Here is a 24,707-nt window from a genome sequence, read left to right as displayed (position 1 = left end):
AAGGAAAGGCATGCACATGAGCGACCTGGCCTCTTTTTAGAGGACTAGGAAAGGAGACACGTAATTGAATTAGATATTGTTTTATTTTATGCCTTTGTGTCAATTAAAGCTACTCAAAATAAGTCTGAGTAATTGCATAAATAATGTTTCCAAAGATATCAGGTGGAACCTGTGCCAGTTCTTGTTTGTACCTAATATTGGGAATTGTATTTAAAACAGCCGTATCAGGGAAGGCAGCCGGAGAATGAGTAAGGGATCTAGAACAGAAAGTTTCCAAGTATTATTTAAGTCTCAAATTTAAAAAAAAAATCATTGAATAAAGTAGCGCATACAAAAGGTATCTTAATAGAATTATTCTTAGTAGCTTGATTTATTTAGTTTTGAATACATGCATCAGGCTAGTGGATGGAATTTTTTTAAAAAGCATGATTTTGGAACTGAGATTCCAATGGATAAATAAAAAGATGTCCTTCAATAAATAATCTTACCGTATCCAATAGGCAATAATATCTTCCATGTGCAGCCTAGATTACTAGGATAATTTCCTGGGAAACCTGGGCTCAGGATCACGCCTGCCATGTTTGTCAGTGTGCCACCACATTTGGCTATAATAAATAAACAATTCATTGAAAGTATATGGAAATATATCCAAAAAGTCATCAAACAATTGTGTAACTTATGAAGAATTAGTAATGTTAATGTAACTGCACACAAACACAAAAGTTCACTTCACTTGTGCTTGTAAAGAACTTCTATTGTTGCCAATCTATGCAGGAGAACTATTGTATACAATTTTCCAATTCAATTTGTTGTGTTAGATTTTTCTATCCATCCATTATTTTAAGATCAGAAAACTGAACAATAAGCAATCAATACACATGCTGGAGACTTTTTTCAAAATAAAAAAAAAACCTATCAATGGTATATAAAGCTAGTTAAAAAGATGAAATTTCCACCATGAATCTCAGGCTATAATCTTAAAATGATCACCTATAGATTTCACTGACAGAATGAATGAGCATGTGTATTCTTGAAGGACACTTATCAAATATTACACCCTACAAAGACTTTTCTCTCTCTCTCTCAGCTTACATTCTTTTATTTGTAATGCAATTCATTTACTCTCTCAGTTTTTATAGTTTAATATGGTTTTTATGCTGTTTTAACTTTTGATTGGGAGCTGCCCAGAGTTGGTTGTAAGATGGGCAACTATATAAACATTTTTAATAAATTAGACAAACAAATCTCCGCGCAAAACTTAAGTTACTCAAGATCTTTTTGTGCTACGTATCTAAATCAGCATTCTAGTGCTGAGAAAAGGCAAAGCATCAGCTGCTTTCTGAAATCACTACAAAAATCTTCAAGCATAGTTTATTTTATTTTATTTTTAAATTTTATTGGCCACTCATCTTATTACAGGTTTACCCTAGGCAGCTTACAATATTAAAAGATAAAATATCAAAATGAAGAGACAATATAAATAAAATACTAGTTTCATTATGAAATTACTTTTGTTGATATTTGAAAATAGTCTTCTGACTCTTCACAGAAGCACAAGATTCTCTGCAACCCGTCAGCTGCATAATTGCCCATAATATTTTTGCAAATTGTATTACCTAAAAATGCAACTGGCACAGCAAAATAATTCCCTTTTGCTGTGAAAAATGCAGTTTTTTTAAAAAAAGTATAAAACACATACACAAAACATCTTAATTTTTCCTTGATACAAAATAAATCTAACTGCTCTTCATGTTTCTATGAGATTTGATTGCTTTCTGTTTCAATTTGAAAACAACTGATTATGAGAAATTATTCTTAAACATGCTGTGCATTGCAATAAAAATAAGATTCTTTTTCTCTCTGCAAATGAACTGGAGCCAGCTGAATAAAGGAAAAGAGAGCAAATCTACCTTTATCATATAATTGGCATACCAAAGAGTAATGGAAAAGAAAGACTGCGAAAGGTTTAAATGAATATTTCAATGTTTGTAAATCAACGATGCACTTAGCAATTTAGCCTAGCAACCAGCAGATTATAAAAACCTGATATAAAAGATCTTAGTGGAGTCTCTCTGTCTAATAGGGTCTTTATATGCTTGGACTAAAGTTTGGCACATTCTGATTGCAAGAGGAAGAATAATAACTGGATTACTTGAAAAGTGAAAGCATGGATACTGAATGTCCTATTTCCACAAAGTCAGGCAACACTCAGGGTGCTCATAATTTGCTAACAGTTTTGAAGCTTCTTCTCTAACACATTAGGAAATAAGGGAAAAGTGCCCTATTGAGTATTGTGTGCTGTGTGAACATTTTCCCTAAATAACACAACTGCCCCTCCCACTTTTCCTATAACTGTGAAATAACCCTAATCTTTTCCAAACTTCTTTCCAGCCTCTTATTCTGCATTTGGAAATTTTATAAAATTATATCTTATTCTGCTCATTTTCGACCACTTTTTCAACTCTATGTTTCCACCATTTTTTTTTATTACTGGTACATGATAATTTTTACAGATATTCCCATAAATCATTTGGTGATTGTATTATGCCATTGTTTATGTTTGTGTAATCTTTCTGCACAAACTAAATATGTTGTTTCTTCTGTTTCTGTGTACAATGCACTTTGCATCGTTTGACAATTTCCTCCCCAATTTTGGTCTTGATTGTATTAATTTGAATAGCTTGCTCTTGCACAGCCATAATCAAGCCTTCAGTTTCCTTTCTTTTCTTTTTTTTTTTTTTTTTTGAGGAGAGACTGGCTCAAAATTACCCAGTTAAAATTAAAATTACCCTGTTAAAATTAACCCTAACCCTAATTCTAACCCTAACGACTATTGACCTCACCCCATTCCTAAGAGGTCTGTAAGGACGTGCATAAGTGCACCATAATGCCTACCGTCCCTGTCCTATTGTCCCCATTTATTCATACCTATTTTCTGTATTCTTACTCATGTTTATACTTATACCAATTATCTTGTAAGTGATTGACAAATCAAATAAAAATAAATAAATAAAGTTTGATTTTTGCCGAAAGTAGGATTAAAATCCCATGTCTCCTAGTTCTCCTGCATAAATTGACTCTGTTCTGTTGTGTTCTTTTCCTTTGCATTCCACTTAAAATGACATAGAAATTTTAGCCAGATAGATCTTCTACATGCCTACTGAGTTTTCCTGATCCAATTTACATACAAGGAGTAAAGAAGATAAAGACTGCAACACAGTTTTGCATAAGGACTTAAGCAATGATGAAAACTTTCAGATATATTTTCTGTTTGAGCAAAAACAGTCATTAAAGAAATGATTCTATCACTGAAATATGCATCTTCTTAACGCTGACTGTAATAAAATTTAGCATTTATACAGAGTATTTCATTTGCTTAAGCTGCATTGAGTTCTATATATTACACTGGCAGGTGGATTTTTTGCCCAAGCAAGAAAAACTGCTAGTACTTCATGCCTAAAATGAAATGTGAATCAGGAGCTCAGCCATTAAGAAACTTGATATTTTCTACTTAATAACAGCAGAACAAAAATAGATACAGCTAATTAAACTTTTTACTTTTTACTGATGTTATTCTTAACAACATTCACTTAGAATAAAAATATGTATATATGCATACCAATACAGAGAGGAGAAGGATAATTCCAACGACGAACTGTTCCAGGCATACAAGAAATATGAGAACGTCCCTTAAAAATATTCAAAAATAAAATAAGTATGCAACATCGTCCCATTTTTGAAGCTTTCATTTAGCAACTTGACCCAATGGTTCTAACTATTGGTTTTAGAAAAATCCTTTTGCCAATTAATCTTCCCTTATACTTTATTACCTATGACAGTTTTCTAATTAAGGACAAATAAAAGATTTTTAAGTTAATTAGAATTCCTTTAAAAATGGAAAGTGAATTGTGCTACAAGTCTTAAGAAGTTGTTCCAGAACCTTAAACTAAATTATTATATAGAACTGCAAAGCAAGATGACACTCTCATTTACATTCTTTGCTGCATTACCAAAGGGAAGATTTTTTTTTCTGACAAAGAATCATTATTTCAAGGAAGTTAATTTTAAAACGTAATTTCCTTCTTCAAAATTGATTTCAAAATGAAAATGTGCCTTTATATGAAAACTAATAGGCACAAATTATACGGTTTAATAATCAAGCCTTCCCTCAAACAAGTGTTGCTAACTTTGAGGAGAGTGCTACTGAAGTCCACAAAAATAGCAACCTATGAAATCAATGGGCCACATAGCACCACCACCACCACCTACATTCCTTTGCCCCTTTGGTGAAAATACAAATACAGTATTTGTACAGATAGGAGCTACTGAGCTACAACTGCCATGTGCATCATTTGCTTTGCTTTGCAAAAGTATCTTTTCTTTAAACTTGTAGAGAGGTAGCTGTAATGTTAATATCTCTGTATGAAAAAAAAAATCAGAAGTCACTTTAGTTGTATTTGTTTGATGAATCTTTTACCCCTTCAATTTGTTTTGCTATTCCCTTTCCCTTTTATGTTAGTTTGTATTTTATTGTATGACGTCAAACGATAACTAGGATATAAAAATCTTCACAAAAATTATTTGGGAGACAAATAATAGTCAATCTATATTTTGTGTGCAAAAAGGATAAGATTTAATGCAAAGATAATGCACTATAATCTAAAAATCAGCCTTTCGGGAAAATCTCAACCATTTAGATGATGAGAGTTGAAGAAATCATCTTCACTGGTATGGTATTCCTTCAGATCATTTTCATACTATTTAGTAGAATTAGTGTGACTATGCAAAGAACTGCTCACAACAATAGAGATAAGTCTAACTAAATTCAACTAAATTTAATTCAAACTTGTTTCGCTGATTTTAATTGGCTGCATCACCTATTATAAAATTAGTATTTCTTCATATCAGATAATATATTTCTTTCCTTTGCTATAATCATCTCTTAAAGTAACTTACATTAATGGAATAAAATAAGTATGTAATATTTTGAATGTATGTAGTTTTATTCAGCAGAGATAAAAGTATCAGAGAATTATCTGTTTCTAAATGGAAATTTCTGTATGCAAAAGAAATCTAAATACAAATACAAAATACAGTTTTTCAATATTAACAGAATATATTACAATACCTACTCCTGCTAGAACTACCAGATCTGAACTACAAAACCAGTTGATAAAAACAAAATGATCTGCCAACTAATAGTCATTCAGATATTGGTATCCTAAATATGGGTAGCCCAAAATTTATATCCAAGGATGTAAAACACAAGAAATTATATATACATACATACATACATACATAATTTCTTGTGTTTTACATCCTTGGATATACCTGAATATATATATATATTTTCAATATATATATATATGGAACATATATATATGTTTTCTGAGGTTCTCGCGGGTATTTGTATGTGGATCTTTGGTGGATCTTTGGTTATTTGGGTTTTCTCCCGCGTTTCGATGAAGTCTCCTTCATCATCTATAAGGCTTGTGTCTTCGGCTTTCTGCTTCTCAGAGTAATGTGAGCTTGCAGCTGCTTCTTCCTTTTAACTGCTAGTGGGGGTGTGACTTGATTGGGTGGGGGCTTGGCTGTGTTCTGATTGGCTGTGGGTGTGTTCTGTTCAGGTGGGGGCTTGGTTGTGCTCAGGTTAGTCTTAGTTGCTGGGGGATTTGAACTGGTGAGCTGTGATCCTGCTATTTGGCTTTGCGTTCGTGGTCGTGCTGCATCTTCATGGTGGGCGTCAGTTCGCTTAATGTATGGGTTGGAGGGGTTTGAAGCAGGTAGTGATGCAGCTGTGGTGCGGCTTCTGGTCCATGGTCGTGTATCATCTTCTGTGTGGGTGTGAGTCTGCTTTCTATGTGGAAATGTGGCGGTAGCATCTTGTGTGGTGATGAAGATATGGCACGACCACGAACGCGAAGCCAAACAGCAGGATCACAGCTTACCAGCTCAAATCCCCTAGCAACTAAGACTAACCCGAGCACAACCAAGCCCCCACATGAACAGAACACACCCCCAGCCAATCAGAACAGAGCCAACCCCCCCAACCAATCAGAACACAGCCAAACCCCCAACCAATGAGAACACATCCCTAGCCAATCAGAACACAGCCAAGCCCCCACCCAATCAAATCACACCCCCACTAGCAGTTAAAAGGAAGAAGCAGCTGCAAGCGCACATTACTCTGAGAAGCACAAAGCCGAAGACACAAGCCTGAAGATGATGAATGAGACTTCATCGAAACGTCGCCTAGATACTTACAACTTTATGTGGGAGAAAACCTGAATAACCAAAGATATATAGATATAGATGTAGATGTAGATGTAGATGTAGATATAGATATAGAGATAGATAGATAGATAGATAGATAGATAGATAGATAGATAGATAGATAGATAGATAGATAGACAGATACATAGATAGATAGATAGAAAAACAGACACATAGATAGATAGATAGATAGATAGATAGATAGATAGATAGATAGATAGATAGATAGATAGATAGATACACACACACATATACACGCACCATTTTAAAAAGAATTCAGGTACCTGTAATGTATATCCTGGCTCACACTGAAATGATAAAACATCATTCACCATATATCTATCACCAATTTTAAATCCATTGCTAGGAATTACGGGTTCTGGGCAGGAAGCAAGACCTACAGCTAAAATAAATAAAAGAAAAAACATCATATTGCTTTGGTTTTGTTGCTTAGTTCTTGATTATCTAATTATTACACAAAGTTTAAAAGAGAAAGTTTTAAATCAGGAAGTTCTCAACAATGTGCTTAATAATCCGAAATGAAAAAAAAAGATTCAAGAGGGTAGCAGAAAGGCAGCATAGGATTTTTAAATTTCTTTTTACATCCATTTACTCTTAGTCTTTCAAACTGAAATGTTTATAAATATGATGACACAAAACTGAATTTAAAATATAATATTATAGTAAATCAATTGATCCCAGAACAAAAATGAAAGAATTAGCCTTTATGTATAAATATACCATTGGTTGCGTGCATGAACAAATCTCTCAATATGATAAAATAGGTTCTTTGTTGATTTATTTCAGAATGAACTTAGTTTTAAAATGAAAAACAAATAGAGCTAAAAAGACCTAGGGCAGAACAAGGCAAGGAAGGAATTCTTTAGAGCACATGCTTTATATACTGTACTTCCTATTCACAACTTATGAATAGCAAATGCTGTTTTCAAGGGTAGCATGCCTTCCTTGTATAGGAAATTGCTTACTGCATGCTCTTCACAGGTCAGCTCACTCTTTTGGCACAGGACATAAAACTCATTAATGTCAATATTGATAACTCTCCTGGTGATCTCATCCCAGTTCCAGCTTATTAAATACTTCTGCCACTCCAGGTCTAGCATTAGGCATTCATCTATGTATATCATTACAGTGACCTGTAATATTTTTCTGGCATCACTGCCATCAATGACAAGGAAGCTCTCAGCAGTACCATCTTGTTCATAGTTCTAAAAGTATATTAGTATAGACTACATTTCACTTTCACTTTTAATAAAGATAAAATTCCCTGAACAAAATGTAATGAACTATTAAAAACTGCCTTTTATTTTATAGATGCCTTTTATTTTATAGATAAATGTGTATCACAATTTGCATTCATTTTTTTGCAATACATGATTGCAAATAAAACATTCTGTTGTTTAGAAATACTCAAAATATAATAAAAAAAACTTCTGCTGTACTAAATACAGAGGATACATATAGAATGCAGAGAATTATATTACTAGGCAGATCAGGAGTGTCAAACTGGAGGCCCACAGGCTGGATGCGTCATGCGCAGCCCATGCCCATCCCAGCTCTGCGAAGGGGAAAAAATGTTGTGATGTGTCATGTGACAGCATGTGATGCTGCGACTTTGACATTCATGACATAGATGATTGACTGAATGTATCAATATATGTATATGTATATATACTGTATATTATTTTAATGCAGAAAGTTTCTCTGAAGTTTTCATTGCATGGATGCACTACTTCTACCTCCCCACCCCAATGAAACTATTTACTTAATTTACATGGTTGTCCATCACAAACATATGATTCTGGGTAACAAGGGATAAAAAGAAATAAAAACATTGTAACAAAACAATAAACTATACATAGAGCTGCCAAGATAAAACCAAACAGCGCAATCAACATAATATATGATACAGGATCTACTATGCACTCTGGGCCCCAAGACTGATAATGGGACTAAGTCTTTAAGGCTCTAGAGAAAGCCAGGAGCAAGTCTAATCACCAGAGGAATTATGTTCCAAAGGGTGGGGGGTGCAACAGAGAACACATTCTTTCTAAATATTACTGGAGGAAACCTGGAACATTGTTCTAGTCCAAACCTAGGCATTTGATGGCCTGTGGGCCACATCTTGCCTGCAGGCAGTCTCAGACTGGCTCTTGGCATCAACAGGATTGTTGAGGGGATTGGGGCAGCAACAATAAGGTAGTGGTGGGGTGGCAGGATAGTGTTGACACAGGGCTTGGGTGGTATTAGTAGGAAGGGGCATTGGTGCAATGGTGGTAGGGCTGGGGCTGAAGCAGCATCAGGAATGCGCTGGCAGCAGTGGTGGATGGGGTGGCAACAGTAGCAGTGGCCCTCCATTACAGTCCCAGTTTCTCATGTTGCCCCTTGGGAAAATTGTGCGCCCTTGTTCTAATCCCACCTTTGCATAAAGCCGGCTGGGTGATCAATCCTTTTTAATCCTATGAAGGAGACAGAGCAAACCCTGAAAAACCCTGCCAAGAAAACTCCAGGAACTACTTCAGGAAATCTCCAGGAGACAACACTGATTTGAAGATACAAATATACATACACATATATGCACTCACCCACACAAACTCACACTATATATATTCATGCTCATATTTGGGCATATCAGCACATATAAATGATATATACAGTATTCATATAATGTTTGTAATCTTATATTCTCACAATTGCATGTATTTATAAAATCTTAATTATCTTACTATCTTTTTGACTCGTGAATTTAATTAATTCTTCTATTAATCTAGTTGGCTTTTCCACCACTAATAATGGCTTGTAGCATGAAAACAATCTTATTATATAGTTGACATCTTAATGCTAAATAAAAGGTGTCTGTCATAATCATAAAAAAAGCATTACCATTGCTATCAGTCACATAATTATAAATGAATGAATACACCCACTCACAGCACCCACACCCACACACAAATGGACATTAAATATGTCAGTGTGTTTTTAACTGTATAAGCCTTTAGGAATTGAGTTATAGCAATACTTTCTATAGATGTGAGATCAGATTCATGTCACAGCACATTTAGAATATATTTCTACTATTGCTAAGGTGAAGCATATTCTAGATTGTGTTCAAGAAATGGGTAAACAATGTGTAACCTTCACTGTATCTCCCCACATCCATCTCTATTAACCCTCCTGATTGTGTCACATTTGAAAGGCAGCATGTTTTGTCTCCCTGTATCTAAACAACAGATCTCCACTGGCAACATAGATAAGATGTTATATCTCTCTATCTCTCAGCATTAGGGTAGGATAAAATCATTTATTCTTCTCCTTTTCAGATAAAGTTTTCAAATATATTTCACCTTTAAAATTAAAAAAAAGGGAAAAAAATTCTTGACTAAGGGTTAAGAAGGACCTAGTGCTTTTACAATAGACAGTATCTATAACATATCAAACAATACATTTAGGGTAGATCCATATTTCTGCTTCTGACAAGCAAAGTTAATAAGTAAGCCAGCAGAAGGTTGCAAGTAGAAAAAATGTGATGTCGCAAATGGCAACCACATGACATTTCACTTAACAACTTGGTGGGATTCACTTAATGATGACAACAAAAGTATTAGACCTTCTATTACTTAAGCAGCATAGTCACATGATACAGCACTTGAGAACCATGTTGCTTAGTGACATAAATTCTGGTTCCAATTATTGTTGTTAACAGAGGGCAACCCCTATGGATTTCTCCTTAATTAAAGGAGGCAAGTACATCTTTCCTCTTCTGAACAGAAGAGAGCAAACCTAACTCAGTGAACAAAATCATTTGCCTCTGTTTAGCATGACCAGCCTTCTTCCATGTTGAAGAAAATCTTCTAAATCACAGTTTCTTGCAACCTACAACATGTGCGCAAGTTCTACTTTCAAAGACCTGAATGGCAAAACTGAGAAATATTTTTTCATCTTCTATCTGTGTATCTATTGGTGCGATGCTTTGCATTTGGGGAAAAGACTTTGAGATGCTGTAGTGATTGTACCCAGTGACATAAGAGAACCAAGCAATAGAACCAAACCAAAGCGAATATTTAAGTTGGTCAAGTATAATTAGACACAAGGAATTTGTCTCTGGTGCATAAGACATGGTATCAATGAAGATATTTTTTTCAGATTTTACAAGGCTTGAAGAGGACAAATGGAGTCATCTATTGCATCCTTTATTTACCATGTAACCATTCTCCAACAGCTGGTCTCCAACAGCTAAAAATTGCATCATCCAAAAGTAAGAGCTTCATTACTCAATTTCAGCAGCAAGCGATTCTTGGAGCTGTAAAATGGGAATTGGTAGGTGGAAATGGTTGTCTACCCCAGACTTAAAACCTCATTAAAGTGAATATATGATTGGGAGGCACACAGTTGGTTAGAAGATGGGAGGCAATATATATGCTTTAAATAAATAAATGATTGATTAACAATACACAGACATTTTTACCTCCTTTTTTCATAACATCTTTATAAGGCTTTAGACAGCTTTCATAAAGTCAAGATTACACAGTTTGCTAACTAGAGGCTAGGACTATGATAGCCATTGAATCTGGTCTGATCACAGATTAGGCAAACTTATTTTATGATTAGGAACAAGAAAGGGACAAGAAAAGGGAATTGGAAAAAGGCTAAATTTGCTTTCTCTCTTGCCTATTATTATGGGGCACATTTGGACATAAATATCTATTCATGACACCAAAATGAAGAAACTTGGTCTTGACATCATGATTTAAGCTCCACTCTTTTGCATCATAGCATACACTTGATCAGTTGCCTCGTTAAGGATTCATGCCTATGAAGCAGTGGCACAATATAAATGGAAGTCTTTCTTGGAAACTGTTCTTCATTAAATTTTTTCTTCCTTATACATTTTTGATCTGTCATCTCCACTGAAATAGAGCTGTACCCTTTCAAATGCTGTGAGACAGATTAAATGAAGTTGAAAAAAAAGTCTCTGAGGATGTGATTCGAATATGCAGTAATCTTTATTATCATTCTACTGTAATTTATTATTGCATGCTAGTTGAATGGAATAAATCTTGCACTAGTTATTGATTTCTCCTTATATTATAGAGGAAAAGTGTATATTCAATCAATTATATAGTCCGTGAAAAGGAGAAATACAAAGATAGTGAAACTATTGTGACTAAATTGTTGGAGGGATGAAATTGATTCAAAGGAGTCACCCAGGGAAAGGGCAAGAAACATTCTAAGCATAAGTTACAATATTATTCAAACTAATTTGCCTCCATTTTAATCTGAAGATTATATTCAAACCGAAGTATACTAACATCCATCAAAGGAATTGAATGCAACTGCATTTTCCAAACCACTTTCTATGTAGCCAGCTGCCTGGTTATTGTTTTCCTTCTATTTTATTTATACATAGAGATACCAAAAAAACTAAAACGGTTTTGTTCTGCATAATGTTTCTATGCATTCAGAAACAGAGTTGTCAGAAATAGATGGTTGTCTAATACAGTGGTCCCCAACCTTTTTTGTACCACAGACTGGTACAATCCACGGACCGATCCATGGACCGGTACCAGCATCAGCATGCACGACCAAGGCAAGGCGAGCTGAACGACCAGCCAGCCAGCTGTCCCCCGCTTCTCCCCGCCACCTTCAACTCCTCCTTTGTACATTCTCGTGGTCGATGGGCTTTTCGGGCTCTTTCTTAATCTCCTCCTCAGTAACGTGAGACTCCACCACCATCGGGACGGCTCTTCATTCGAAGCCACCGCCCCTTCGATGAAACTAAGGCGCGAGGATTCCTTCAGCACCCAAATGCCGCTTTCCAACCGACAACTGACAAGCTCACCCAGAAGCACTTTCTCAAGCACTGTTGAAACAAAATGGCAGCGCCCAAGCATGCGGCCCGGTACAAAATGATCCACGGACCAGTATCGGTCCGGGGCCCGGTACTTGGGGACCACTGGTCTAATACTTTGCTAAATATAAAATTATAGTTTCAATATGAAAATTACTTAAGTCTTGTTCTCACTCTCACACAGTATCATCTATCTGTCCTATGCTCACAAACTACTAATACCTCATGCTCTCACACATTCATACAATGTCCCTACTTGTAGCAAAGCAAAACAGAAAATGTTTGCTAATTCCCCAAACCCTACAGCTTCATTTCAGAAAATATTTTCCTGAAGGTTGAAGAACATGTAGAGTGACATAGAGGCTGTGTCCTAATATCTATTGAACTAGAGATTTTTGACTGATTGGAAAGGTGTTTCATGTAAAAAAAATAATTCAGGTACAGCCCAGTTGGATTTATTCATTTCATTTTTACCAGTAGTAACAAAGCATTTACTATAAATAAATATACCAGCTATTAGCTATAAATGTAAATTGTATGCTGTATATTATAAACTCAGACCAAGAAAGGAATGATGTATAATTTTGAGTATTTTCATAAAACTTACAGGCTTTTTTCCCATCCTCATGATATTATTTTGTAGACTTAGTGATTGGGTTTCTACATAGTATTTCAAATAAACTCTTACCATAAACTCATGTACCATATTGATGTTGTATTTTCACTTCCTAATGAGAGAGAGAGAGAGAGAGAGATCTGCTCTAACCTCTCTCTCTGCTTTCCTCCCCCCCCTCTCCCCCCCACCCACAAACACACAGAGGCAGGGGTGGGATTCAAATTTCTTAACTGGTTCTGTGGCCATGGCCTAATTTGTGGGTGTGGCTTGGTGGTCATGTGACTGAATGGGCATGCCTTGTATGTAAATATTATAAATATTTATATAAATGTTGAATTTTGAATATAAATATTGAAAAAGAGCAACTTTTACCCAAAATCAGGCAGAGCAGGCAGGAAGACTGAGTTGCTCACAGAATCACAGATTCATTCAGAGAGTCTGTCACATAAAATTTGCTTGCAAGCAAACTCATAAAATTTTATAGAAGCAAACTCACAAAATTAACTCACAACACACCATGTATGTAAATATTGATTTTTTTTTATAAAAAAGAGAGCAACTTTTACCCAAAATCAGGCAAAGCAGGCAGGCAGATTGAGTTGCTCACAGAATCACAGATTCACTTAGAGATCTGTGTTTCTGCCATTGGCTAGCTGAGTCTGCACTGCTTCAGTCCTAAGGGAGGTTCGGTTCTGCTTAAAGAGCCCAAGATCTAAAGATTAGCTAGAAAGCAAGAAATCCAATGATTTCCTGCTTTCTAGCTAATCTAAATCTCCCAGCACGGCAGAACAGCTGATGGTCAGAAAAAAGAAACATTACAACTTAGCAGGAAAGTTTGCCAGGTAAGGAGTGAGTGGGTGGGGAGGGTGGGCCATGTGGGTGGCATTGCCTTGTGTTCCCTCGCAGCCTGGTTTAATTGTAATCTGACATGATCTAACCCTAAGCATATAAACAAACATCAATGGATGGCAAATCACATACAGATAATAGCATCAGTAGATATATCATAAATTAATATCTCTCAATCCATATGCATTAAGATATACACAGTCATTTGATATCTTAGGTAAACTGATTTATATGAATTAGAAGAAGCTTTGCATACAATTAGAAATGAATAGAGAAATTCAAGCAAAGAATTAAAATCTCCTGTGGCTAATAGTTGGTTTGAATACTTATCATTAGCTGGAGATTTGGCCTTTCCAAAATTTTTCACACATTAACATTCTATAATAGTGATTACTCCAATTATAAGTATTTCCATTGGTGCTTATTAGTATATTTGCTTGCATTATAATTGCTCATTAAGAGGAGATGGATATCAATGCTAGGGGAATGTTTAATGACTTAATTTGCATACTTCTAATAAACATCAATTCATATAAGTTCTGTATTGCTTTTCTACAAGGGAACTCAATTTTTGCATAGTAAAATGGAGCATTGGGTAACCCAAGTTATATTCAACCTTAGAAATATATCTTCAACATTAGAAATCTAATGTTGTATCTATAGTAAAACTGGGATTACATATGCATGAGTTACTGGTAAATGAAAACATTTGAAAAGAACATAAAAGCAGCAAAATGAAAAGTATTCTTCAGTTATCAAATATTAGATATCAAGTTGCTGACTCTGAATTAATAAAATCTAGATGAATATACAGTATATTGATTACTAAACTGGATATTAGGCAAGTCTACTATGTAGACAGAAGGTGGGAGTTTATTAATTAATTAATTTTATCATTTATTAAGAAAATTTATATGGTTACCCAACTCACTCACAATGATTCTAGGCAGCTTACAGAAGTAAAACCTCAAATACAAAATCCAACAAACCATAATCAAACGAACCATTTGATGGGCCTATATCACCCTGGTTCCCCAAGCCCTCTGGCAAAATCATGTTTTCAGGGCCTTCCAAATGATTATCAAGTTGGGAACCAATCTTATCTCAGCGGGCTTGATGTTCCACAGGGAGAGAGCCACAATCTTCTTCTTCTTGGTCCCACTAGATGGCCCTCCTTAATAGAGGAAACCTGTAGCATATCTTGCCTTTCCAGACTGGTGGGCTGGGTAAATGTAATATGGAAAAGATGATCCCACAAGTAACCTGGTCCCAAGCCATGTAGGGTGTTAAAGGGAACAATCAGCACCTTGAATTGGACCCGGAAGCAAATCGATAACCAAATCCAGCAAGTGAGGTGACATGTGTTAAAATCTGGACTTGTACAAATCCATGTGAGTGGCTGCATTTCAAAAGATGCATCTCAAACCAACAGCCTAATTTTCAAAAGCCTTAATTTATTGTAATAGAATTAGTGTGTACTTATCATTGTCTAAATCTTCTTATATAAGCACTTCAAATACATATCACAATACTTTAAAGAATAGGCATTTTAATATGATAACTGTATACTGTATAAAGTTATTAATCTAAACAATATTTTAGAAGTTGTATATAAAGAACTTTCTGAAAAAAGACTGGTTTTAGTTGGGATGTGATATCCCTTTAGACATTACTGTATATTATCTTTTTGTGCATAACTTAACAAACACTTAATGTTGAAGTGATAAATATTTCTGACGCAAGTTAAGTCAGTTTCTCCTACATCCACACTGTTTTTCTCTCTTCATACCCTCACCCACCCATCCATCTGCACCCACATGCACATAATGTGTATATTAATTATCCATCAACAACTCAACAAATATATGGAAGTTCATTTTAAAACTGTTCTCAACAGTTTATGTCAATAGAACTAATACTATTTCATAAATAGATATAAACTTGGGAAAGTCAATGTGATAGTGGTGAGTAAAACACACAATGAAATAGATTTTCCAGGCAACAGTGATCATTTTCAAGCCCTCACCACCTTTGTCCAATCTCAAAAATATTCATTTGGCTTGTTATAAATGTGGTGCCTAATTATGGATGATTGTCTCCAGAAATAAAGAGATTAAGAGACATGATATTGTGCACTAAATAATAGGAGAAATATAAATTCTTTTGCAAGCAAAATAATGTTAAACATCTTACTTTTATATTCCAGATGAAAACCAGCTGCTGCTACACTAATATCAGAATGAAAATGTAAATAAAGTTGATTGGAAGTGCTGTTCAATAGTGCTGGTACTGTGGTACCTACAGAAAACCAAAAGTCAAAGTATACATGATGCTATAATAATTATTAAACACCTGGGAATGTGTTTTAGTTTTACTAACTATATTTTTAATTGAACATACATTGTATCTACATCTCCCACATCCTCCTTTTAATACAATCTCACTTACATTTGTGTTAAAAATTTCAAATGCAATTTTAGGAACATATTTTATCTTAGCATATAGAGCTAAATTAACCCATAATCATTTTTATAAGTAGCACTTGTGAATTTATTAGGATTATTATTCACTTAAGTATTCTTGCATAGCACAACAAAGATAAAACTGGGCTGCAAGTTGTGTACAGAATTCATCTGTTGCTCTACTGCCTCACTACATGTCAATTTCTGTATGGACATATTCCATCTATAACTACAATAGCTAGACTTTGATAACATGAATTAAACACTTAAGATAAATCAAAGCTGTTGCTGTATATTCAAAGGCATTCAATAAAATATTACCTACAAAATATTATACAAAGCATTTCATATACTTTATCATCATATTTTTATTAAGGTACAAGGAGGAAGTGATACACAAGAGCTTATTGTGCATAGAAAAGAAAGAAACTTGAGTAGCTAGCATCTATGTTCTGGCCAATAAAAAGCAATATAGATTTCTACATACCCGAAAAGCTTCCAAGCCTTGGTGCTGTCATATCACCACCATCATAAATTTCAAGAGAGTCCCAATTATGCTCAGTGGCAAAGTTTATTACCTGTATCTGTGAAAACCATACCACTGAGTGTTCATTAAACATGATAATTACTACCTTTTCAGAAAAGTATATCATAATAAACTTGATAACAAACACAGCAATGTAAATTACACAACCAGGACATTTTCCCATTTGCATTTAAGCACAGTACAAAAATGCCCTGACAACATCTTGTTTTTCGTATCTCTGATAATGCCTTCAGTTTGTTTCCATCCCATGAATAAAAAAGAGTTAATTAGTTATTAGCTGTAAACAAATGTTTTTCCCCTTATGTCAGAAACATCCAATGACAATTGTTATCATATTTAAAAAAAATTATCACCCACTACAGGAGAAAGAAAGTTGGATGGAATAAAAAGGCACTTATTAATTCTTGCAGTTGATGCAGAAATGCTTCTTCCTCTGTGGTTCATGGTCGGTCTTGCCTGCATTATTCTACAGTGGGATGCTAAAACATTTAAAAAAGCAGGGTGATCTGTATAACATGAGGTAAATTTACTCTAAATCTAAAATCTAAATCTACTAAGGAAGAATTTGGGGGTGGGAATGATGGTGAACTACACAATTAAACCAAAACACTAAAAAAAAATTCCAGGAAGAATATTGTTAAAGCCAATTTACTTATTTAGTCTCATTTCTCTTTCTTCTCTTGCTCCTCTGCCATCTGGGAGAGGCAACAATCAATGGAATACCCCTCTACCCCCTTGTAGCCCACATAACATCCACTTGCAATTTCCTGACAAAGTAAGTGTGGAATTCATACTTATACACCAAAATTCACCCATAAACCATGTTGCATATTCCACTGAATGCTATTTCCATCACACAATAGTGACTATTTTGAAATTGTCCATAGATTTTTGAACAAACATTTCATTTATCACAAAGATTGAAAAATGACTATATCCACTAAAATACGATCAAGGTTATTTTTTATATGAATACAGGAGTATTTACCATTATTAGAAAATTACTAAGGCATTTCTAGGTTAAGAAAATATATTAAAATGTTTCTAATACAAAAAGAGGACAATATTAATTAAATGTTTGATTTAAAGCGGCCTCAATGTACTATGGTTTAAAAAACTTTTTCTAATGTAATGTTTACATATTGAACAAAAAGTTGATAAGGTACAGAAGTACATGTGACAAAACCTGGTGGCCATTGGAATCTGTTAGTTATAAGGTCCAGTGAAGCTTATTAGCACAGTTCAGGAAAGCTTCTAAACTTAGATCTTGACTTTAAATATCTTGAACTGTTTGAAGAGGTTTTTAGATAGAAATACCCTTTTACAATCTCCTCAAATTCTGTAGTCAATTTGTATTGTAATGCTGTATGAAAATGAACATGCATTAAAATTAAGCTCTGTGGTTGTTATTTAGTAGACATAGTGTCGTTTAATGAGATTTCCTGGATACAAAGACCTTAACTAAAAGTAATTACAATTAAAAGTAATTTTTCATTGTATGAATTAAAAGTATTGTTTTCATTGTTTTTTATGAAAAAGGTTTTTTCCCCATTATTTCATTCTTGTACAGTATAATGATATACATGCCACATGTATCTCACAGATGCATACATATGACAGTGACATAGTTTGCCTTTTCAATCCAGAAGGACTTATTAAAAAAAAAGCAGTTCATTGTCTTGAATAGTATGTTTTTAATTAAATACTTAAAATGGTTTCTTTAATTTATTAACCGTATCTTTCAAGAATGTGATGAAGGCCTTGTTGAAACAAATCTATAAAGAAGACAAGTCACATTACTTCATAAAAACAGCTATGCACAATATGTTCAGTGTCAATCTGTTTCCTTCTGACAACATATGTACATAAATATATAATAAATATATCATAGTTTCATTCATTTTAAAGAACTGCATTAAGATGTTGCAATCATTATAGCTTTATATGGTAGCATATGGTATACTAGTGAAGTAAATTATGATCAACATATGCATAAAATTCATTTCCAAACAAGTTCCTTTAATTAAAGTCAATTTCCACTAAATTGCATTGAAGTAAATGTGGTGAACAGAAGTAATTTTGGCTTTTCTACTTTACATGCAAAAGGGGTGGGGGTGGGGGCTTGAGGGATTCTGAATTTGTGAATGAATCTATCAGTGGTGGGATTCAAAAATGTTTACTACCGGTTCTGTGGGCATGGCTTATTTGGTGGGCGTGACTTGGTGGTCATATGACTGGATGGGCATGGCTTGGTGGTCATGTGACAGGGTGGGCCTGCTGGGTGGTCATGTGATTGGGTGGGAGTTTCCAACTTGACATCACTCACGTCAAGTGGTGCCTTGCCTGGCCTCTCCTCACCTCAAAGAGATACAATTTCACTATTTATTTACTACTACTGAACGTCCAAAATACACTATTTAATCCTATGTATATATGCTACATGTGTACATACATATTACATAATATAGTGTGTGTATAGGCACACAAAAAGATACATTATCTACTTTATATATTGTATGTGTATGTACACACACACACACATACACACACAGAGCTCTTCTAAAACTATATACATTCAACCTCACTGCGTTTGGAAAAGACACCCTAGTCCACTTTCTGCCACTCACTTAACTATAACTTCTGTACATTAGAACATTGCACACGCCTTCAGATTTATTTCCCTAGCCTTCACATGACCGTTAGACCCAAGAGATGTCATGGATTGAGTAAAATGTGGTGAAACTGACAACAACCCTCTTGCTTAGCAACCAAAATTTTGTGGTCATAAGTGAAGGGCTATCTCTGCCTTCCTCTGCATGACAGCCTTGTCCTAGTAAACTCCTCTGCCAATTTTCCTCTCTGTTAGAGGAACTGTAAGGTCTGGCAGTACACTTAAGCCAAAAATGAACCAAAAGAAGGATTTAAATGGAGGCTTGCAAATCAAAGAAAGCAGACTTTTATTCTTTGATCAAAGTTAAAGATCTGGGAAAAAGTTCCTAGCACATCATAAGAGACATGGGATTCTACAAAATACAGGTATGTCCTTCATACCTTTAAGTTTCTTAGAAGTTGAGTAACTGCATTGTAAAACTCTCTAACTTAGATTTACATTTTTCCTGCAAAAGACAAATCTCTCTCTGGCAATGTTTACCTTTCATTATCTCTTCTCCTATTGTCCATCGAATTGATCACAATTGACCACATAAGGAGGCTATTAACAGCATACTTCAAAGGTGTGGATTCCTCCAGATGGAGGTACGTTACATTCCCAGAGAGGTACATTTCATTCCCAGGGGGTAATGCTGGGTTGAAATGTATCAATCCAGAAAAACAGATGGATTCAGATTCATTCAGATGGGACAACCACGTGTCTTAATAGGAGAGGAGTATAACTGATTGCAGGCATGTGTTTATAATTGTTTTACAACAAGTGAAAGGTTAAGGAATTTTTTTTTTTTACAATAGCAAGATAACGAATGTCTATAGAGTAACTCTCTACTTAATGCTATATTTTACTACATTTCTTTATTAATATCTCCTTCAGCACCAAAATAATTCAGATTCCAGATTATATAAGGTCTCCTACTGGAGCAGGGGGTTGGACTAGATGGCCTTCAACATTCCTTCTAACTCTGCGGTTCTATGATTCTGTAAGGATCTCCTGCTGGAGCAGGGGCTTGGACTAGAAAAGGGGTCTTCAAACTTGACAGCTTTAAGACTTGTGGACTTCAACTCCCAGAATTCCTCCTCCAGTCATGTTAGCTCAGGAATTCTGGGAGTTGAAGTCCACAAGTCTTAAACTTGCCAAGTTTGAAGACTATTGCACTAGAAGATGACCTTGGAGATTCCTTCCAGCCCTAGATTGCTGCGTTGTTTCAAAGAGTCTTCTGAAGCCAGGGTTTGTGTCCTTCCTTCCTCTCCTGTGTTCTCTCTCTCCCTCCCTCCCTCCTTCCATGTACCTATCTATCCACTCATTCATTCATATATCTCATTCACTTTCTACTTTCTCCCTCTTTCTTTCTTTATCTCCCTTCCTTCCATCCCGTTTTTCTTTGTCTATCCCTTTTCTTCCTTTCTCCCTCTCTTTCTTTCTTTCCCTCTCTTCTCCCTCTCTCTTTCCCTTTCTTTCTATCCCTTCCCTTCCCCGTTCCTTCTTTTTCTAAAGCTAGGAGAGGAGGCCCACTTGAAACAAACACACACACACACACACAGAGTCAGACATGCTTCTAAGTGCCCAGCAGTGTCTCTCGTAATGAGGGTTTTTCCCAGCCAGTCTCCTTCTTCTCCACCTGTTTGTTCTGTATGGCCGAGGAGGAGGAGAGCACCCGCCTGGTTGGGGGAGGCTTCTTGCGCTGAAAAGGGGGCAGCTGGACATGTGGTCGGTCACCTACTGGCTGGCTGGGCTGGGCCGGACTGGGCTGGAAGAGGCGCGTCTGCTAGGAGAAAGAAGAAAGCATGCTCCGGAAGGGCGGGCAGGTGGGCAGATATCCCGGAGCCACTGCACATGCGCACTGTATGTATAGCGGCTGCACACACAGTGCACATTTGCAGCAGCCACTGGACATCTGCCCAAGCTGTGGCACGGCCACCACATGGTTGGGAAAGCTAGGAGATCGACCGGGGCAAGTGAGCAACTGGGCGACCAGGTGGGGGCTTGGCCAGCCAGGAGTAGCCACCGGTTCGGTGACCCATGCCAAATCACCATTACTAGTTCACTCAAGCCGGTGCAAACCAGTTGAATACCACCTCTGGAATCTATACAAAAATGCAAAACAAGGGTTGTTTTTCTTTTTGTTTACATTTAGGTAGGGACTTACAGCAGGAATAATAAATTAGTAATATATTTTCTTTAATTCTGAAGTACTTTATATTTCACTGTTGGCAAAATATGGACTTGCCTGAATACCTGATCCCTCAGTCACTATGATTTTCCACACACAATTCAAGCTGTTACCATAAGGTTCAGGGTAGCCTGGAGACAGTATAGTACCTCTGCGTTCAGTGAAATTCCGGCTGCATGGCACTGAAAGAAAATTGAATTTGAAGTAACAATAAAGATTAAACCTTGGTGACAAAGAAGGAAAGTAATATTAAAATTAGGAATTAAATCTCATTTATATGTTTATAAAGCAAGAAAAATAGAACACTTGCTGCAAAAAGTGCTTTTCCTGTTTGCAGAATTATGTGTAGACAAAAACAGTTATGTTTTATCTGCTAATGTCCATAGATGTTAAATCACAATAATATCGTATTAAATTCAAGCAATTTTTACCATTTTGACTTTTGGCTCATTTCAGACCAAGTTTTCTAAAAGTCAGGCAATATATTTTAGGTCTAGAAAGGGATAAGCACCACAACAATAGTAAAAAAATAGAGTATTAGGAAAACAGATAAAGTAGAGTATACGAAAACAGATAAAGATTTTGAGGTCTAAAAACCTGTTGTTATACTCTGGTTTCCATTGTCATTAATCTTTATATCAATTACTTTTTTTTTTTTGCTAATGATCTTAGCTATAAAATTTTTAAGGAAAGGAAACATATTTTTTGACATAGAAATACAAATAGTCCTTGACATATGACCAGTCGCTTAATAAGTGTTTAGAGTCATGATGGACTCAGAAAGAAGATACTTAAGAACTGGATTTGAAGTTCCAATGGCTGTTTTCCCCCCTGCCCCTCCCCCAATTACATGATCACATTTTGGGTGCTCAACAACTGGCCTGCATTTACAGTGATTTGCATTGCTTGGTAGTCATATGACAATGATTTGCAATCATTTTTACTGAAAACTAGCATTTATTTCTGCTTTTTGGCAAAATATGGGCATTACTGGGCATTTCTGACCCAGAATTCATTTAATGACCATGGTAATTCGCTTTAACAACTAAATGCAAAAAAAGTTGTAAAATCAAGTTGGCCATATGATGATTCACTTAATGACTGGCATGATTTAGATCCATCATTGCAGGTTCAATTATAGTCATATGTCAAGGACTACCTGTAGTTGTATCCATGTTAGAAAATAAAATGTTCTTCTGTATTATAAAAATATACTACAATTTCTACCTCTTTGAGATAATCATAATTCAAATAATTAAGATATTTTTTCCTATCGGCATACTATCCCTATCAGTGCAAAGAACTGCAAAATACAAATCTCTGAAGAGAAACAAAAACTGAATCCGAAACAGAGTCACAGTTCTTATGGAAAGTGTCACAGATAAAACACAAGAAACAGTTTGCTAAACAAAGCCATTCTGATTCATGATATAATAAAATGCAATCAGAATCAGTTGTAAAGTTAAAATACTGTTGTTTTTAAAAAAATTGCATTAGTTATTTAATATTACAAATCAATTTTCAGGTCCAATTATAGTATATTTCCAATTGCCAGAGATTCATATTAAACTTAAGATTTTAGAGGCAATCATAATGATAATAATTGAGCAAAATATGCATCCACTATGTAAATGTAATAAATTATTATTTCAAAATCTATTCTGTCTCTCAATCAGCCAGTACTCAATTACAATCGAGGTGACATATTACTCTTTTAAACTGCATTGCGTACATTAATCAAGTGAGGGAATTTATTTGTTTAAGACTATTTAATAAAACTAATAATGTTCTTAATTTATGTTCATAGATACTGACTCAGAAATGTATGACCTAAAAATAATAAGCCTTACCCACACAGCTTGGCACTGTGTCATTCCATTGTGCTAAAGCATTGGGCACAGACTGACAACGGATAGCTTTGGAGCCTTGGAGAAGGTATCCTGGACTACATTCAAAGCGAATTACAGAACCAGCTGAAAATTCAGAACCAATCCTCCTGCCATATCTTGGCTCTGGGACGGAACTGCATTGTGTATCACTTGTTCGTGGAACCGCTGCATGAAAAAATAAATATCATTGGATACATGCCACCAGTTCAAGGCATATATTCATTTTTAGTAAATTTGCCCAGTTCATACATGTTTTATTATTTAGTAATGTATTAAATGTATATGCTGCCTATCTCACTATCAAGAGACTCTGAGTCGTACACAGTATCATAAATAACAATACAGACAATTAGAAAGTTTAAAATATTAAAACATTTAACATTAAACATTAACACTGTTTCTAATATTTCCAATAAACTTTTCTGTGTATGTTAAATATACTGTTCAGAGTTGATTACTGAAATAACTTTTTGCCAATGCTTTCACAGAAAAAGGTAAACCAAGCCACTGCTCTTGCTTCCCATTTAAGGATCTCATCTAGTGTAGTTATGTTTGAGAGAAATATAAATTTAATGTAAATATATGTAGGCTTGCATACCATAGAATAGACAACAAATTACTGGATAGTAGAATATGGGATTGTAGGGACTTGCAATCGGAGGTGTGCTTGATACAACCCAAATTTCAGAAGGCTCCATTTTTTAATCATTTCCTCTCCTGTGCTTTGGTGGTAGCTCTGCAGCAAAAGCCTAAAACAGAGTGCTACTGCCACAGTGTGCACCCCTGAGGTTAAAGGGGTAGAAACAAATTGTTACTGAGCGTACAAGGCAGTAAGAAAAAGGTTGTGCTTTTTACTGCTCATCTAACTTCAGTACTTTGGTTTTGCCATGGGGATTCCATGGGGAATTTGCCATGGGGATTCCATGGGGAATCATTACAGCTTTTGCTGTTCTGTGCATGAAATTTGGCCATTCTGTCCGATGAGATAAACTACAAGTAGTGTTCAACTTACAACCACAATTGAACTCAAAGTTTCTGTTGCTAAGCTAGACATTTGTTAAGTGAATTTTGCCTCATTTTGTGAATCTGGCTTGCCCACTAACATTGCTTGTCAGAAAAAGGGGATCACAAGATTCCGGGACATTGCAACCATCATAAATATGAGTCAGTTGTCTAGCATTTGAATTTTGATTACGTGCCCTTGGGGATGCTGCAATGGACGTACGTGTGAAAAATGATCATGTCATTTTTTTCAGTGCTGTTATAACTTCAAATGGTCACTAAATGAAATGTTGTAAGTTGAGGACTACCTGTACTTGCATAAGGAGACAAGGCAGCAATAGAACTGGCATATGAAGCCATAT

The 24,707-nt window shown here is 35.4% G+C and overlaps 1 protein-coding gene across 1 annotated transcript in view; it reads right to left on the bottom strand.

The window, feature by feature from the left end:
* Positions 1–24,707, bottom strand: part of CSMD1 (CUB and Sushi multiple domains 1) — a 1,143,868-nt gene that overhangs the window by 99,299 nt on the left and 1,019,862 nt on the right. Inside the window, exons 34-40 of the mRNA XM_087916392.1 lie at positions 23,305–23,508; positions 21,512–21,636; positions 16,554–16,650; positions 15,798–15,902; positions 6,558–6,676; positions 3,620–3,689; positions 489–605 (exon numbers count right to left, since the gene is read on the bottom strand). Of these exons, the coding sequence (XP_087772518.1) occupies positions 489–605; positions 3,620–3,689; positions 6,558–6,676; positions 15,798–15,902; positions 16,554–16,650; positions 21,512–21,636; positions 23,305–23,508 (837 nt within the window). The remainder of the gene's footprint in view (positions 1–488; positions 606–3,619; positions 3,690–6,557; positions 6,677–15,797; positions 15,903–16,553; positions 16,651–21,511; positions 21,637–23,304; positions 23,509–24,707) is intronic.

The sequence above is a fragment of the Pseudonaja textilis genome, chromosome 1 (assembly GCF_049901715.1).
Source record: "Pseudonaja textilis isolate UNSWEBS1 chromosome 1, rPseTex1.2, whole genome shotgun sequence".
NCBI classification, from domain to species: Eukaryota; Metazoa; Chordata; class Lepidosauria; order Squamata; family Elapidae; genus Pseudonaja; species Pseudonaja textilis.
Note: the sequence above shows the minus strand (reverse complement) of the source record. Positions and strands in the feature narration are given on the sequence as shown.